This window comes from Macadamia integrifolia, chromosome 8, assembly GCF_013358625.1.
Source record: "Macadamia integrifolia cultivar HAES 741 chromosome 8, SCU_Mint_v3, whole genome shotgun sequence".
In the NCBI taxonomy this organism is placed as follows: domain Eukaryota; kingdom Viridiplantae; phylum Streptophyta; class Magnoliopsida; order Proteales; family Proteaceae; genus Macadamia; species Macadamia integrifolia.
In genome coordinates, this window is record NC_056564.1 from 16239989 (window position 1) to 16258936 (window position 18948).

At 35.9% G+C, this 18948-nt stretch overlaps 1 protein-coding gene across 1 annotated transcript; it reads left to right on the top strand.

Annotated features, from left to right (window-relative positions):
• The first annotated feature begins 6802 nt into the window (after positions 1 to 6802).
• Positions 6803 to 16430, top strand: LOC122087440 (dihydroceramide fatty acyl 2-hydroxylase FAH1). The gene is made up of 7 exons (XM_042656581.1): positions 6803 to 7012; positions 11531 to 11601; positions 12176 to 12268; positions 12529 to 12725; positions 12867 to 12972; positions 14416 to 14562; positions 15902 to 16430. The coding sequence occupies exons 2-7, from the start codon at positions 11551 to 11553 to the stop codon at positions 16019 to 16021; spliced, it is 714 nt and encodes a 237-aa protein (XP_042512515.1). The 5' UTR covers positions 6803 to 7012; positions 11531 to 11550; the 3' UTR covers positions 16022 to 16430.
• The last annotated feature ends 2518 nt before the right edge of the window (positions 16431 to 18948 follow it).

Here is an 18948-nt window from a genome sequence, read left to right on the forward strand (position 1 = left end):
ACATGAAGATTTTGATTATTACTTAAAACCTGATTTGATTAAAAATCATGAAAATCATAAAAATCGTAATTTTACCATCACTTAAAAATCCTGTATGGAAAAACTTTCTTCACGAAAGTTGTAGATCACGAGAATACGGTCGCGGCGGTATGCCGCAAGTCACCGGAAACATCCGTACGCGCCGGCACGCGCCACCGGAAACCGGCTGCCGGAGGAGAGAGAAAAAAAATTCAAAAAAAAAAAACGGCGGCGAGGCATCGCCGGTTCAACTCGAAAACCCTACCGATTCGAACCGGTGACACAGTGGGTCAACTCATATGTACTATTTGACTCGGTCAAAGGTTGACCGGGTCGTTGACCAATTGACCCGAATTTGACCCGGAATTCATATGGCCGAACCGGTTGGTCTTGATTGATTTAAAAAAAAAAAGACTTGTTTGGTTTTTGTTCATTTTGGGTTTTTATTTAAACTACTTTAAATTTCATTTAAAGGTTCGTTTTAAGGCCAAATTGGAATCTGTTTTTTGCGTTGGATTCCTTGTTTCGGGCCACATTTAATGATCTAATTTTTAATATGACATATTTATTTGAAATTTTATGTTGTATTTAGTTTCAATCATTGAAACAAAAGGGCGTTTTTATTTAAACTACTTTAAATTTCATTTAAAGGTCCGTTTTAAGGCCAAATTGAAATCTGTTTTTTGCGTTGGATTCCTTGTTTTCTGGCCACATTTAATGATCTAATTTTTTAATATGACATGTTTATTTGAAATTTTATGTTGTATTTAGTTTCAATCATTGAAACAAAATGGCATAAATCAATGCTTTGAAAAATATATATGTTATTGGTTGCCATGAAATTGAGAAGTTTTTTTTTTTTAAATTGAGATATGTTAATATGGAAAAGGGTGTAAGCTTCCGCTCATTCTTAGTTGCAAAGTAATTTTGCTTTAGGAAACCATGAAAGGATGAGGTGGAATCCACCAAAGTGGTACATCTTATTATTTCATGATTTTCCACAGGGAAACAATGTAGGTGACATTTGCCCAAAGGTGATGTCACCAAAGTTAAGAAAATGACAGTAACCTAGAGGTTCCTAAGCCCAAAGGTGAGGGGATTTCAAAAGTTATTGTTCTTTTCACAGTAAATATAAATTTACAAGAGGACCAGTGCATTCTTAGCCCAAAGGATAGGAATGTAGTTGCGGTTGTGACTCTTGTATGGTTATTGTTGTCCTAGTGACATTTATATGTATGTTTTGAACATAAAGATATATATCTCCAATGGGAAAGATATGATAGAACTGAGTGAAACCCACCAAAGTGGTACATTCAATTCGATTGTATCTTCCCCAACAGTAAAGATGATACTTTCCCAAAGGTTATGTCATCAAGGTTTGAGGATAATTATCCATATTTCAGAAAGGGACATTAAATTTGGAGTTCTTTTGCCCAAAGGTGATTGAATTCCGAAGTTAGTGTTGTTTTCACAGTTAAAAGAAGAATATAAGAGCATCAGCTAATTCCTGTCCCAAAGGATAGGGATACATTTTTTGGTTGTAACTCTTATTTAAAATATATTGATAGTATTACATGCTTTTATATTATGATTTATATTTTGATATTTGGCATGTATTGTGTTGTTGTTACTGCTGTAGTAAGATGGCCATTCCCTCAAGTTATGTGTCTTCCATCCCAATGCTCACTGGTAACAACTATCAAAAGTGGGTGGAGGAATTAGAATTGCATTTAGGTCTTCTTGACTTAGACTTGGCACTTAGGGAGCCTAAACCTGAGCCTCTCACAGACTCGAGCAGAAGTGCTGAAAGGACCAAGTTTAAGAAATGGACTGAAGCAAACAGAAAGTGCATACTGGTTTTAAAAAAGGCAGTTCCTGAAATTATACGTGGGAACATAGAGATCAAAGACACTACAAAAGAATTCCTGGATGCTATTAAAGGTAGATTTCAACACAACAAGAAAGCTGAGAAAACCACATTGATGACCAGGCTAATGAATACAAGGTATGATGGATGTGGGAGTGTTAGAGAATACATTTTGGGTGTAGCTACTGATGCTGGTAAACTTAAGGATCTTGGAATACAGATCGATGAAGAATATATTGTACACATTGCACTGAATACCCTCCCTAGTCAGTATAAGGTTATCCAATCTACCTACATTGCACTGAAGGACGATTGGAGCCTAAATGAGCTCATTTCCATTTACACTCAAGAGGAAGAAAAATTGAAACAAACTAGGTTTGAGAGTGCACATGTAACTTTTCACAAGGGATCTTCTGGTGGACCAAGCAGAAGGAACAAAAATTTTTTCAACAGAGGAAGCGTCAAGCCATATGACAGGACTAATAGCTCTCAAGAATTTGACACATCTCAAAAGGCTCAGGATGAAGAGAATACCAACAACGTAGAGTGTTTTTGGTGCCATAAGAAAGGACATGTGAAGAAGGACTGTTTTATTTTCAAGAAATGGTTAGAGAAAAGGAAGAATTCTGGGGTTGATAAGCAGAATGATACTAAGAAAGGGTGAGGTAGACTGATCATCAGCAATTGAGAGCAAGTAAAATTTGGTCACATCAAGTAGTTAGGATTTCTTTACATACAGTTATTTGAAATGCTTGATTAGTGGGAGTTCTGGTTTTGTTTAGTATTTGTTTATGTTTTGAACCTTAGCCCATATGTTTTGGGGCACAGTTTGATGAATTATGGTTTAGTTTTAGCATTTACATTATGCACAGTTATTTCTTGAAATATTTGGTTTATGATTTCATTTGAAAATGTTTTTATAGGCAGTAATTGTCTCAGTTTATAGGCAATATTTTACCACAATTCAAAAGGTAATGTTTGCCACATTTTAAGGCAGTATTTGTCACAGTTCATAGGCAATATTTGTCACAGTTTATAGGCGGAAGGCCACAGTTAGATATTAACCACAGATCAAAGGCGATTTGCCACAGTGAAGGTTAATGTCTCAGTTAAGGACCTACATAGAATGACAACAGTGTAATTTGAGGATATGTCAATATTTCTATGATGGTATCCCACATAGATTCGTGTTAAGAAACTTACTTATGTTTGTAATAACAGAAAGTTGTATGCCGTATATTGAGGTGTATCTTCTGCTGTTATTCGATGTGAGTGGTTTTTCAACTGAATCACAGTAAGAGTGGTTAATGTAATAAGATTCTATGGCCACACCAATTTAAAAGACATCCTTATAATTAATGTAGCCCAAGTGGGAGATTGTTGGATTTATGGGCTAAATTAATTATTTGGGTTGATTAAATGGGTGAGAGTCAAATTGCATGAACCGGTTCGGTCCACTCTCAAGCTTAGGGATATGCTGGCTCAACCCATTGTGGTTTAGGGTTTTGAGTGCAGGACAGTATTATAAATACTAGATTTTGGGTCCCTACAACCATTATTCACTCTTCCCCACTTTACCACTAAAGTGAGAGAACCAAGGAGGTTTAAGGGGTTGTAAAAGATCCATAGCCAAGCCAATAGAGCGAAAGTGGGAGTGACCAACATCAATCATCTTCAGCATACTAGGTGAAAGGTACAAATCGATCCTCCATAATTTTATTAGATTCGTGTTCTTGTTTTTCCTATGTGGTTTCCTCCATAGGGTTTCAATCTCAAACCCATAGGAAGTTCTAAGGGGTGTTTACTACCCCACGTGAGAGGGCATAATACTTAATATGTTTATGCTAATAACCCAACATTAGGTGACTCAAGTTGTCCTAATCTTATAACCATTGCTCTGATATCAAGACTGTCACACTCGAAGTCGATAGGGCTAGAGGGCCTATGACCCCACTCATAAGCAATCAATAAAGGATGTTAAAGTGCCACCATATGTGTGATAAAGTTGGATTTAATCTTGGTTAATATCTCATTCATAAAGGAACAACCTCATGAAATCGCTACAATCTCAGCATCCTTTTTCCTCATGAGGTAGCAACTAAAATAATGCAGATATTTGTTGGAAATCATAACCTAAGGGTATAAAGGGACCAATATATTATATGTATGTAGACAGACCACTACGAATGATGGCACCCATAATCCAAAGAATAGACATGGTATCACGAATTTGAAAGCATCAGAAAGAAATGGTGGGGCTATGTGATGTCATGAGTCACTCTCTTTAAATCGAAGATGCCTCTTTTGGTGCAAACCATGTAAGTCTTTGCGAATCGATCTCTAAGATGAAATAATCCCTCTAGATCTTTCTTGTAGATGTTGTACGTGTATGCTGGGCCACACGAGTATTCTAAAGTTTCAATCAACAAATAAAATTAGACAACTTTCAAAATTTGTAAAATAATTCAAGAAAGAAATGATGAGGCTATGTTGTGTCACCGGTCATTCTCCTTAAAATTGAAGATGTCCCTTTTGGTGCAAACCAGGTCACACAAGGATTCTGAAGTTTCGATCAACAAATCAAATTAGAAAATTTTCAAAACTTGTAAAATAATTCAAGAAAGAAAAAAACCCAAAAAGAGGGTTGGAGATAGTGAGGGAGACTAGAGTCCATTCTTTGTTGTTCCATTGTTGCTCTTGTTTGGGAACTTACGTGATTTGGCAAAACCTGTTTAGGTTGATTTGTATCATCTCATCTTTATTCCTATTCAATTAATTTCATTTTTATCCTTTCATATTTATTTGTTTGGACTTATGGTATAATTCTCATATTGATCAGATGAGCCAAAGAATAAGTTACAATATTTTCCAAGCCACTCATTAATATTTCACACATTGGATGGTAGAAAGTTCTTCCTCGCTCTGTAAGAGGCATAAATGTCATTTCATATGGAAATAAGAGAAATAGACACAAGGAAGCGCTGAGATAAGCCACACACTTGGACAAGAAAACATTTTCCCATAAAATTTTTACAAAACAAATGCCGGGAATAAGGGTGCAATTTGGACCCAAAAAGCCAAACCCTCCTAAATCCCATCTGAATTTTCAAGCTTGGCGGCTGAGATAAGAGCCCTAAGGTACTTGAGTCTGGGTCCATGCCTTCAAAGACCCAGGCCCAATTTCACCTCAACCGAAGATTATGTAATAGAATATTGGGTCTGCCAATCACCAGCTCTTGCCCTTTGGAACCATGAAAGGTATCTAACATTATTTGAATTGATTTGCGCGGCATGTGCACCTTGAGGTTGTCCCTTGCCATTTTGAGTTACCCTCTTGAGGTTGACAATTGAAAGTGATTGAGTTGGAAAAACTATTTAAGGGATTTTTAATAATTGGAAATTGGAATAGATTTCTAACAAAAGGGGAAAAAAAATCAGGATGACAATATCTACCATGTCATAGTTTGGTTTCAAAAGTTGATTTTTTTTTGGTTCGGTTTGAACTTTGAACTAAATAAAGAGAATTATCTATTCTTTTATTTATTTTAATTAGTGTGAATACATTTTTTTTTTAATATATGAAAAAAGTTTAACAATTATAACATTATCAAATAAGGGTTTCATTTTTAGTTGGTGAACATGTAAAAATTATCCTAAGTTCTTAAAATAAGATCTAAAATTCTAGACTGAATATGAAATCAAATTAAAATTGAATATAAAGTTGAAACCTAGTTAATTCGGTTTTTTATTTTTATTTTGAAGATGTATTACCATTCTTGATTCGGTTTGATTTTGATTTCTGATTTTATATCTTGAACTGGATCGATTGACACATTTACTTCCATATGGAAAAAGGCCTTTGAAAGAGATTTGAACTCATAACCTCTTCATTGTGAGGTGTTGGACTATGTCACAATACCTTCTTCCACCATGTGATTCAGGGTTTCAAGGATTGGGATCCAACTCATCCAAATTTTGTTAAAAATAAATAAAATAAATAAATAAAATGGCTTTGGAAGGGCACTAAATAGAATTTCCCTCCATAAAGCCTAGGGAACAAGGAATCATCCCACAATTGGGGTGACCTAAGGACATGTACCTAGGTCCTCCCAGCCATCCCTTGTTCCTTGGGCTCTATGAAGAGGAATCAGATTCCCAATTCAAAGGCCAATCCAACAATGGGAATCAATCCAGATCTTGATTTCGTGTTTTTAAACCCTAATGTGATTAGACTCTGTGAACTAGATTACGAAACCAACGGGTGATGGAACCACCATGGTTTGAGGTATCAGTATTGAATCACCCATATCGATGGACTTGAATCCTCTCAAATACGTCAGTCCTTCCAGCACACATCGGATGACTGGCACTACCAAGGTAGACATCTCAAGTGGTTCCTAGCCGTCCAATGTGCACTTGAAAAAGCTGATGCACTTGAAAAGAATTCATTTCCATATCGATATCACTAATCATTGATATTGATACGGTTTCATTGAAATGATAGGACAAAGGGTAAAACAGTAAAAAAACAAAAAAACTGGTTTTTAAGAACTTATTCCAATACAGTGCACTAAAACCATGGGAACCGCCTATGACTGGACGTGTGATATTCCCCCTTATTCCCCACCATCACAGCGTGTGATAGATCGGTAAAGAATCATGGTCCATGCACACTGATGCCGTTGACTGTCCGTTATGTTAGAGAGAGAATCCAAAAAAATAAAACGAATTCTCTCTCTTAAAGTAATTGGGTGATGGAGACTAGAGAGAGAAGTACAGCTGGCAACCGTTAATTCCAAACGTGAGATCACGCTGGCAATACCTATGATTCTCTCTCTACGGTAACTGAGTAGCATTGTCGTTTTATTTTCTATAAATATTATATTAACGCCCGTCTGTCTGTCTGTCTCTCTCTCTCTTCTCTCTCACTGAAATCCTCCGTCACTCGTTACTTTTTTCTTCTCCCTCCACGTTCAATTCAACATTCGATCCCTGTTCCCTGTTTGAGAGAGAGAGAGAGAGAGAGAGAGAGAGAGAGAGAGAGGCAGAGCCGCCCAGAACGATCTCTCTCTCTTGGGTTTACACAAATCCAAAGCAGAATCTCAGATCGGACTTGCCTTTTCTCTGGTTGGTCTCTTTCTTATTCTTTTTGCACCATTTTTTGATTTGGGTTGATTTTTTTTTTTCTCTGGGTCTTTTAGATCTGAGCTGATAGCCGCTAAGAATTGTGTTCTTTACTTTAGTTTTGGGGTTTCTTGGGATTGATTTGTTATCCTGAAGGGCTTTCCTGGGCTGCATTGTGTGCTTTTACTGGTTGTTTAGGGAGTGGTACTTTTTCGTTCTGGATATGATGGTTGTAAAACAGGTTTTCTGCTGTTATGTGTTGGCGATATTTGAAATGGTTCTTTGCCGGTAAAACCAATTTTAATGTTGCTGAGGATTGATGGTTTCGATTAGATTGGTGAAATATGACTGTTAGTGGTTGATTCTGATAGTTAAGTTCCTATTGATGCATTGGGAGCTAAGTTGTTATGAAAGGGACCTGATTGATGTGGGAATTTTACCACATGAAAGGAGTTATAAAGATAGATTTTTTTCCCCTCTCCTCTAATTGTTAGTTTAACGAGATATCATTGGAATGTCAATTCAATGATAGTGACTAAAACCACATAAATTTAGTTTTTCGAATGCAATCAAGAAAATGTGATGGAAATGTTTCATGGAATTTATAGTGTAAAGATATATAACTGCAATCAGTTTGCCATTTTTTTTTTTGTTTCCTTTTACTTCCCCTTAGTGTGGTAATAGGTAGGCTTCCGTGTGCATTATTCTTCCCTGAGTAGGGTTCAAAAGTTCAGAATCGGAACCGAAATGATCCCATCCTGGATCGGCCAGAATTGGTGAAGAAAATCCTAAAATCAGCAATAACTGAGTCTAAAATCACATTCTGTACCGTTCTGGATGAGCTACTGCGGATTCCAATCCAAATTGGCTGATCGATTCTTCAAACCCTGTCCCTGAGATGTAACAATTACGTTGTGGTTTTAGCAATAGCCACAGATGCCACTAATGATGGCATGATGATGGTTTATTGTGATAATGTGTTCGATCATAAGTATGAATTAATCTATAGATAACATTAACAATGACGTGGTTATGGTTATTATGATAATGTGTTAGAACATAAAAATGAATAAGCCACTAAAAGCATTTACCCCAATTGTTATAGCCCTTATAATAACTGTGATATTTGGATTGTGCAGTGTTAGAAATTATACCATTTCTATGTTTTCTGAAATTTGGTTGAGATTTCATCTCATTTACTTTATTTGATAAAGATATTAGATGATTGAGTGGGCTCTTATTTTGGGGGGCAGGGAGTGGGAATTTAGCTGATATATTTAAGGCTTGAGTTTTTTATTAACCCTTTTTTTTTTTTTTTTTTTTTTTTTTATTATAGATCTCCTAATTTTGGTTATGACTTTGGTTTTCTATACAATCCTGGGTCAGGTCTTGTTAGCTCTTTGTCAGTTTGGACTTGTTCAGTCGTTTTAAGGTAATTCGTTTAGTTGACCCCATTTAGTTGGGATAAGGCTGAGTTGGTGTTGTTCACTATGTTGACAGAACCCAGAAGTCTGACTTTTCAAACTCGAGTCTAATAGGAGTACCAATAGCATTGTGACTTTGTGTGTCCATTTCTTATATGTAGAAATTGTAACTTCTTCTATTTAATACACTTTTTTTTTGGGGGGGGGGGTTGGGGAAGCTTGGTTTTTCTGCTAGAAAGTCAATTTATACATGGATGACATTCTATATCTATTAGGCCTTGGTTTTATCAAAGGGTACTGGTTTTTCTGGGAAGTAGAATATATTTCTACAATTTTTTTCCCTTTTTCATTGAATCAAGTTAGATATCTTCCATCAATATCTATTTTTTCCTGCTTTTGATAAGTCATAAATTTTATTATTTTTCTTTTGCTTACTATCCAAAAGTACACACACACAAAGATTAACTTTGAAATTCTGTCATCACATGACCCCTCTGACCTACCTGATTTGGTCATATAGTGACACAGATAGAACTTGTACTTGGCTTGCTGAGCTTCAAGTGGCTTTCCTTCTCTCTCTCTTTTTGGGGGGAGGGGGATAAATACCTATTATTCTCTCCTGTTTAGCCCTTTGAACCAGTTCCAACCTGCAAGCTCTTCTTTCTTGCTGGTTTTATACCTGCGGTCATTTTTCAAACCTAAACATTTGTTTTTCACATCGAAACTCAAGCTTTGCTTTTCATGTTTTATCTCATTTTTCTGTTGTTCCTTTTATTTTAATGTTAAAGCAACTAAATAATGTCTAATTACCCATCAATGCTTATGTAAATGGCACGTAAACCTTCTCTTTGTTTCCACATCAAAAGAAACTCTGCTGTATACATCGTTTATTTTTCTCATCGTAGTATTTTTCCCCTGTTCCCAATCCCCTCCCCAAAATTAAAGAAGAATGTACAATTATATATTAAATAGTTGTCAAGGCCTCCGGATCCCCTCCAATGCCTAAACGCTGCGACAACTATGAGTGTATAAGAGGTGGGAGAGGGCAGTTGAGTTTTGACATATTTCAAACTTGATGGAAATGAATATGTTGATAATCTATTATTTCAGATAATAAATGATGGGGCTGTCATGAATACTGACCATTATGAATGCCTGCCACAATAACAGTATGCTTACCTAGCAATTGTGGGAAAGGGAAGATAGAACTCAGTGAAAATGCTCTGTTATAGATGGTCCATAGAAAGGAAAATACTCCTGAAGTTCATGTTGGAATCTTACATTAGCAGGAGGAATTTGGAGTACAAACAAAAATATGGGAATCAGCATGGATTTTGGCCACTGGACTCTATTGATATGGTCCTTCAATATGGATCTTTATCTCATTGTTCTAAAAGAAAAAGAAGACGAGTTGTAATCACTGGACTATTCATGACAAACTCTCTGTGATAGCTAGTCCATGGTGAAAAAAAGAAAAAAAAACACTCCTTAAGTTAATGTTGAGACTTTGCGTCTGCAGGATGAAATAATATAAATTTGAAAATGAACATGGGTTGTAATCAAGGTGTCAAGTATTGGTTTCATTCAATGTGTCAGAAATCTGGTTTAAGAGACGCTTCGGATACTTATTGGAGTGATGCTAGATATGTTTATGATATATGTAAAATTAGTGTTTTTAAGCATGCACACAACACCATAAATAATTAATAAGTAATGAAATACAACCAATGTCTTCTTTGCATCTTGTGATTTAAATTTTAATTGGCAAGTGGAATATCAAACCTACTAATATGTAGTAAGAAGCAATTAAGCAAGAAGATTTGAAAAAGAAAAATCTATATCTGAATCTTCATTTGCAAGTGCAATTTTTTGCTTGTTTAATCACTCCCAGTGTTTTTTTATTTTTTATTTTTAAATGTAGATGGGATCCACTTAGGTTTTGTCAAAAAGTCAGAATAGGAAGAAGTTTTCTTTCAAAAACGGGTTTTTTTTTTTTTTTTGCTTTTGGTGGCCAGTGTATCAAGTGTATTAGTCCGTTTTTTGTTTGATACAGTTTTATGCACAAATATTTTTATGCATCGGTTCTGTTTTGTATTGACATGACCAATCTTGGTACATATTGGACCTTATCGAAATTTGACAGTGGTTGTAATCGTTTGACTACTATTGATATGGCCCCTCAGTGTGGGGGTTATGTCACTGTTCTGAAAGGATGAAACTGGGATACATTTAGGACCACTTAATTTTTTTATCTAAGTTTCTTTTGATGTTGAAGCAATCTCTTTGAAGTTATCCAAGGAGATTTGCCCTTTCGTTCCTCCCATGGAATCAAAATTATTGTTTTGGAAATGTTACCTTTAGAGGTGGACTGACTTTGAAACTGCTGACTAGCCTAACCTTGTGGGCTAGACCTCTGCTATCTATATATTTTCATTGAAACTTTTAGGTTAAAATTTCTAAGTAGCAAACTCATCCTATTCCCCAACATGTCTTTTACATTACATTTAACCTATTAAATGCCTGTTATATTGTGTAAAAAGCCTTGGAAAGTGCTGTTGATTTTGGACTACTGCATGAATGCTAACTGGTCAGGCTCCATTAGATTGTGTTCTTGGCCAACGAAAGATTTTGTTTATGGTCAACCCCATAGCTGTCCCAACATTTGGATGAATCTTTTTGTTTCTTTATTTTTTAATTAACAAAAATAATACGATTAGTAGATTTGTCAACACGAACATTTTTATAGCAATAAAATAAACTTTTAAAATTAAAACTGAATAACTATTGCTCCCCCTTCCTATGCCATAATTATTAGAAGGGAAAAAAATGAGGGGGAAAAATAAAATAAAAAAGAGAGTTCCCTACGCTTACATTTCTATTTCATTTTTTTCAAACACCTCCATTCTTCTAACTCCACTCATATTCTCCGACTCTCCAAAGTGAAAGGAAAATGTCAAATCAAAACTAATGATACCTAATAGACTATTTTATTTTTTTCATAGAATTGAGATATAGTCCTCTCCTTATGCTTTTTGTTCTCATTTTGTTTGACATATTTGAGGTCTAACTTATTTTTTTTGTTTTAATACACCTACAGTTTCATATTAAGGTGCCAAGATGGTTGCACAGGGCTTTACTGTGGACTTGGACAAACCTCTTGTCTTCCAGGTTGTTTTTCATTGTTTTGCTCTTATCTTTTCTTTTCCTCCTGAGAAAATCCTGCTTGTTTTTTCCAGTTATTTTAGAAAATATTATCTTGTGCGATGGCCATGATTGTGCTATCAACGTATTGGCAGTAATCGTGGTCCAAGGATCTAAGATTGGATTAGCATATCCAATTTCATGTCTTCATTGACCACCCTGTCCATTGGGCATTGGCTGGATCAGATGATCTGATGTAGGGGTATCCAACAAGATGATCATTGTCAGGCCTCTAAAAGTAATAATTTTACATGATATGACATGACATGGCATGTATGTTTTGATTCAGACAAGTCAATTCCAGTATGGATCAAGTGATTCAGATTAGAATTAGAAAATCCCTGAAATGGTCACTGGGTGTTCCATTTTTGCATCCCTCCTGTTTTATCCCATTTGGTGGGTTGGTGATCTTATGTCATATACCTGTACTCTGAGAACTGCTTAATCTTATTTACTTTTCTGGTCTCTCTTTGTTGACTTTTAATTGCAATCAACTGTATTAGACATTTGTTTTATATTAACCTTTTAAAATCCTTCATAGGTTGGCCATCTCGGTGAATCCTACCAAGAGTGGGTTCATCAGCCCATTGTTAGCAGGGAAGGCCCACGCTTTTTTGCAAGTGAATTCTGGGAGGTATTACATTTTCCTTTTTTCTTAACAAGTAGGTGATAGGCATTACATTTTCTCTTATTAAATGTAAATTACCAATCATTATATATGCTTGCATGCATTCCGCATAAACACATGATTTAAGAAACTAGTTAGGGTTGGCATAAATTGGTCATACTTCGTGGAACTCTCATTCCCTTTCTTTTTTTTTTTAAATGTAAACTAGACCTCTCATTCCTCCCCTATTGAAATTGCCTGTTTGATTTGTTTGTTATTTGAAACAGTTCTTGACTCGGACAGTATGGTGGGCGATTCCCCTCATTTGGCTTCCAGTTGTACTTTGGTCCATCAGCAAATCGATCCGGATGGGCCTTGCACTTCCAAAAGTAGCACTATTGATTGCTGTTGGGATATTAGTGTGGACATTACTAGAATACACTTTGCACCGCTTCCTTTTCCACATCGAGACAAAAAGCTATTGGTACTCCTCTCTCCCTCCTATCCCTTCTTCCTCCATCCATTTGCTTATATCTGTGTTTGGATATTCTTTTGTGCAGTTCTCTCTCATCTGGTAAACAGACATAGGTAGAAGTGCTAAACATTATTGAGCTTTTTTCTGCAGGGGAAATACTATGCATTATCTTCTTCATGGCTGCCATCATAAGCACCCTATGGATGGGTTACGTCTTGTTTTTCCTCCTGCTGGAACAGCTATTCTATCTGTTGGGGTATGTCCCTTCCACACCTTTCACCTTCCATTTTCATTTCCAGAAGATTGGAGAGATAGGTTATATAAGCACTTTGACTATGGGGCCTTGCCCAATAGAGGAAATCTCCTTGAGTCAGCTTACCATCTGTACCTACTACTTCATGCAGCGACTTGAAACTTATATTAAATTTGCTTGTGCACATCCAAATGAAGGCTTTTCGCCATGATATTTGATTATAGACTATCTTCAGCCTTTTCCTCTCCATGCTCCAATATTATTTTTAAATGTAAAGATTCTAGAAAATTGTTTTCCTTGTATGGTTGAATATGACAATCTATAACTGCAGTACAAAGTGTTTTTTCCCAAAAGTGGAACAGAGGGTGGGGGAAATATTGCTACATTTTTTATACTTCTGAAAAGGCACAAGGTTCTCTGGACAAACACATCTAGATAGGTATCTCTTGATGAGTAGGTTATTTCTGCCATGTGCTGGTCTGATGTGGCAAAGCCAACCCTTGGATATGGCAAATGCAGCTGTTGGGCTATATTCATGTGATGCAATAATCTGTCACAATCTAGAAAAAGAGTCTGATTTGCAACATAGGATCGCCAGAAAACAGAGACAATTGGAAAACTTGAGAGAAACTTTATAACTTGAAATATAAATGATCACAATGGCTTTGATATTCAGTTTGATTGGTCCTTTTGGTTTCTAGAATCTCCCTATAGATCTCAGCTAACTGAAATGTACATGACTCTGTTCAGAGTAATCATGGCAGAACTAGGAAAACAGAGCAGTGGTGCTGGAACTTGAATAGTCAAAGGTCTAATTCAGATTTTCAGAACAGTATTTGAGTATATAAACAGAAACCAGTATATCAAATATGGTCTAATTCTGTTTCAGCTACCAGAGAGATATGACGGATCAAAACAACTGAAAACTGACCAGAAAATAGGGGATCTCTAGGTGGGAATAAAAGAGGGACTGACCTGTTGAACCTGGTAGAATATTGAAGATAGTAATGAAAGATAGAGGACAGCAAATCACCTATATCATTCCCTTGGAATCCACCAAGCAACCCACTGAGACTCTACCCAGCTACACTACAAATCTCTTACAGCAACACAGCTTTGAAAAACTGAACTATTATTTGTAAATTCGTGGGTGAAGCAAGCCCACTACATCTATATATAGAATTCATAAACTGACTCAAATACTCATATAATGACTTGAAACTCAAAATACTAGGAATAGTAAAATCAGATACTACAATTTTCTGGGGTGATAAGGGAAACTTCTCCACAACATTGTCAACTAAGTTGCTGTGTGGCAGTACAACTGTACAAGCACCTCAGGTTGTTCATCGAGAGATACCTCTCTAGTCATGTTCACATAGTGAAACTTTGTTTGGATCTTTCTTTTTATGATCCTTCTGATTTATCATTTGCTATGATTACTAGTTCTGGAAGCTGCTTGGACTTGCATCAACTCCTGCTGCTACACCTGCTTTGTTTGGTGGTGGCATGTTGGGCTATGTAATGTATGACGTCACCCACTACTACCTCCACCATGGACATCCATCTACAGAAATGCCTCGTCAGCTGAAGGTGAGTAAAAAAGTCAAAATGATTTTTTTTTTTTCTTATATGGTATAATCCTTTTTTAAAAATACTGTGCTATAATTAAACTGCAGAAGCCCCCTTTTCCGGGTCTGTGTTGTGTTTTGGGCACATTTTCCGGTTAATGAGACTTGGAACCTACTATTATTGTCCTAGCTGTCAGACATTTCAAGCTCAATAGATCCTATGGCATTGATGTAGAATGAAGAGAAGAAAAGAAAGAGAAAGAAGAAGATGAGGAGAGAGATACAGCAAGATAAGCTACATCTTACAGAGTAGGATTTAGTGCCAGCAACAACTAGCTCTAAAACTCAAGGGCATAAACTACAAAAGCAATAAAATAGACAACACCTCAACTTCAATAAAAGAATTACAATTCAAATACTTAGCTTGGACTGCTTTATATAGGTGACAATGCCTTGAAACATAGGAACTTCCTACTCTCTCTCTCTCTCTCTCTCTCTCTCCTTGCTAACTTTCTACCCTCTCTTTACTTACTGAAAGCCTAACTCCTAAGTCAACTTTCTAATTTTGTTACCCATTATATGAACTTACAATCCGGACTCCAGTTACAAATTTAGCAACTACCTCGATTGCTGAAGAAAATTCTTCTCCCTTTTGGTAATAGATTTATTTATTCTTAAAAAAATAAAAATAAAATAAAATAAAATAAATAAATAAAATCAACTTCTCTAGAGTTTTTTAGTTCTAAAAGTGGGACTCTGTCATAGCATAACACCTCTGTGGCCTTAACTTTGGCTATACTGCTCTGGTTTGCAAGCTCGGGGTCTTGTTGGAAAACTAACTGAATTAGCTTTCAAGCGAGACCTAAATCACAAAAATCAGACAATATTTGAGCTTCGAAAAATTGACTGACAAGTGACGATCTAGACCAAAATAATGTCTCAGCATCCTTTGAAGCATGAGATGCATCATGTCATGATTAGTCATAAATGACTATTTACAAACATTATTTGCAAGGATTTGCTCCTTTTGTTGATCCTTTTTTAAAGATTCCTCAGATGGTGCGCCATATTAAATACGCAATTCTTCTCATTTCCCATTTCCCTCACGTCCTTCAAAAAAAGCTGATTGAACTTGGTCATTGATAGTTACAATACCAATTTAAGTGCCTAGTCAGCTCTAACCCAATCATCCATAGATAGCATTCTGCATGTACACACCATCACTCACAGCCAGTCTTTTCCTCATTTACCTTGCAAAACTATCCTTCTGTAGACAAATATTTGATTTGTAGAATGATATAACAAATCGACCTTTTAATCTGGTTATGCTGATGATTGTGATCCTTTTTTTTTTTTGCCAGAGGTATCACATGAACCATCATTTCAGGATTCAAGATAAGGGCTTTGGGATAACTTCCTCACTATGGGACAGGGTCTTCGGAACACTTCCTCCTTCCGAGGCTCCTCAAAATAAGAGATAATTTAATAGAAACTGCTGAGGAAAATTGCAATTGTGTTCTATGAGGTGTGCCCGTGAGGGGCTTAGCTATTTGGCTTATAGTGAATCGTTGTTGTCATCTTGTGTTATTGTTTATCTATGTAGTAACATAGGTCAGTCTTAGCTTAGTTTTCATCTTTGTATCCATTCTTTTATCTCTCTTGCTATTTATCTGTCATATCATTCATATTAGTTTTCTCAGATTTAGAGGTTGGTGCTATTAGTTTTTGTGGTTTCCTTGACTCCTCCCATTCGGTTGTGATTGTGACACATTCTTTTTCTGGAGGTACTTTGAAATCTTCCTCTCCAACTCCTCGATCATTACAATCTAAAGAGCTTTCATGTGTATAGGTTTTTGACTTGTTGAATGAAGTTGGTAATTGCAGGTTTTATCTTGGTTTTCAATTATTTATTGGTCTTTCTTATCCTTAACAGATCCTGTGGTGTGTAACCACTGGTTTCTGCAATACATATGAACAATACCCCGTCTCCTGTCCCCCTAGAAGGTGTTCTCCTCATACGGCTTGAGAAAGAATGATTCAATTTATGTCTTTATTGTCAAATAGATACATAAAATTATCATATCAATTCGAATATGATTTGAGGTGGGGGTTTTTTTTTCTATGCTTCCCAAAAAGGAAAAATCATTTGTGCCCATAACTTAAGTTGGATAATTTCTAAATAGTTGAAAGGAAAATCCATAGGGATTTCATTTATTGAGTTGTCTCAACAGATACTAATTAGTTGCGCTTATATATATATATATATATATTTTTTTTTTTTCAAACAAGGAAAAAAATAGATTAACTAGAGTGTTGTAAATTATACAGCATATCTGACTTAACTATAGATTTAAGCTCCTCCACATATCTATTGTTAGTTTTAATTCAAAAATTGGGGTAGTTAGGTTGGTTATCCATCTCTAAATGTAGTAATATTAAGGTTCTAAGCCACAAGGTTAGCAAATGTTTATGGTTCCTTTCAAAAAACATGCTTCAAACTGGGTCCACCTTCCTGTTCATATTCCTTGTTTCCGTCATTCCTTTGAGAAGACCTGTGGCCGTTGTTTCACCATTTTCTCCTGTCAACAAGTAATTTGTCTCACATGAGATGCATTTCGTTTGGAAAACAAAACTAATTGTCCATGCGACCATTTTTTTAGTATTATTTGTGACACTTGTGATTATAAGGGTAATTCCGCTATGAGGGAGAGGGGTGAGAATGCTGTTTTGGGAGATATCGGATATCACCTGAGATTCACATTTTTTGTTAGATATTCCATTCAAAATCCGGTACTCAAACTGTTTGAGAATGAAGGATTTGGTTTTTGGGCATAGAAGAGAGTTTGGTTTCTGTGTTCCATATGAAATAACATATAATCATAAAACACCAAAAAAAAAACCAATGCAATTCTTTGTTAGGAATATCACCAAAGTTAAAGAAATACATAATAAAATTATTCAAAGAAAAATCTGAAAATTGGTCGAGTTTAAGGCCCAACGGGCATGGAGCCCATACTCTTCTTAAAACTCACATTCAATCAATAAATGGTATTAGGATTCCCGCTGGTTGTGGTAAAATCCACGAATAGGGTCAATATCCACCCATTTTAGTAATATATCCTTGATTGGGATTCCAACATTGATAATTCTCCAAAAGAAGAGCTTAAATTTGGGATGGATATTGATTTTTCAGAAAAATCACCACCACTGTGAGTAAGGAGATTAGCAATAACAGCTGTTTGAGCATCTATTGAAGCTTGTTAGTGAATTAGTTTTGAGAAATATCGTAGTTAGCTTAGTTGTGAAAGATCCCTCCTGGGAAAGAAGACATCGCCATCAATCAGATTGATGGGATATCGGGATATAAATTATTTAATCAACTAAAGTGGTAAGACAGAGTTTAACAATCCTATGTCCACTGGTTGTTTATTATAAAATCATTGACGGAGATCATTGGGTGGGGATGGTTATTGTTAGAGCAAGAAAAATCAAGAGCAACCCAAGGATCATTCCAAAAGTAGGTGTTATTGCTATTACCTATTTTCTATTTTTCAAAATTGGAATAATTTTAGCATTGCTATTTCAGCAAAATGGTCCACGCATTTTGAAAGACTGACCTGTTGTGCAATGCAATTGGATTTGAGAGTTTGGGCCCATTGGCATTGATCACTGGCAAGCATTCTCCACCCCAGTTTTAGAATAAGAGCATTGTTATGGTTTTCAGAATATTTAATGCCCAGACCTCCCAAATATTTAGGTCGGCATATTTTTTTTTTTTTCATTAGATAAAATGAGGTCTTTTGGACATGTCATTGTCACTATTCAGAAGTGAAAGTAAATGGAATCTAACTTCTTTTATAATGTCTTGGAAAAGCAAAACAAGATATTAGATAAGCTCGAATAGATGCAAGAGTAGATTGAATAAGAACAATTTTCCCACTAGCAAAAGACGAGACTAGTTTTCCATAGACTGAGTTTGTTCTTTACTTTAAGTTGGTCATTCATGATCTAAACTCCCACAGTCGTCAAAGCTTTGCCTGTCTTTTGCCTTGGTTATTTATCAGCTATCTTCAACTAGGTTTCAATTTAGCCTGCTACGATATTACTTTCCAAATAATGTCCTGTTAACTGGCAAATCCGTCGGGAGCAACCCTTTAGGGTTTCAACCTGTTTGCTACATTGAATAGGCTTCTTCTCTCAACAATTTTTTTTTTTTTTTTGGGGGGGGGTGGGAACCATTATGATTTGGCCGTTTTGGGAGACTTAAAAAAAAAAAAAAAAAAAAAAAAAAAAAAAAAAAAAAAAGGGAAAAGGGAAAGGCCGGTAAGCATTGTAAAAGAAGGGTAATGAGATTGATCTGCAAGAAGCTTAGCGAATTCTTGGTGTGTCTGAATAATTAAAAGTCTGT

What these genes read in the sequence shown, in the direction of transcription:
- LOC122087440 (XM_042656581.1), top strand. Translation starts at nt 11,551, where the DNA reads ATGGTTGCACAGGGCTTTACTGTGGACTTGGACAAACCTCTTGTCTTC. An exon ending in ATCGAGACAAAAAGCTATTG is followed by an intron (nt 12,726 to 12,866) that starts GTACTCCTCTCT and finishes TTTTTTCTGCAG; the next exon opens with GGGAAATACTATGCATTATC. An exon ending in CAGCTATTCTATCTGTTGGG is followed by an intron (nt 12,973 to 14,415) that starts GTATGTCCCTTC and finishes TATGATTACTAG; the next exon opens with TTCTGGAAGCTGCTTGGACT.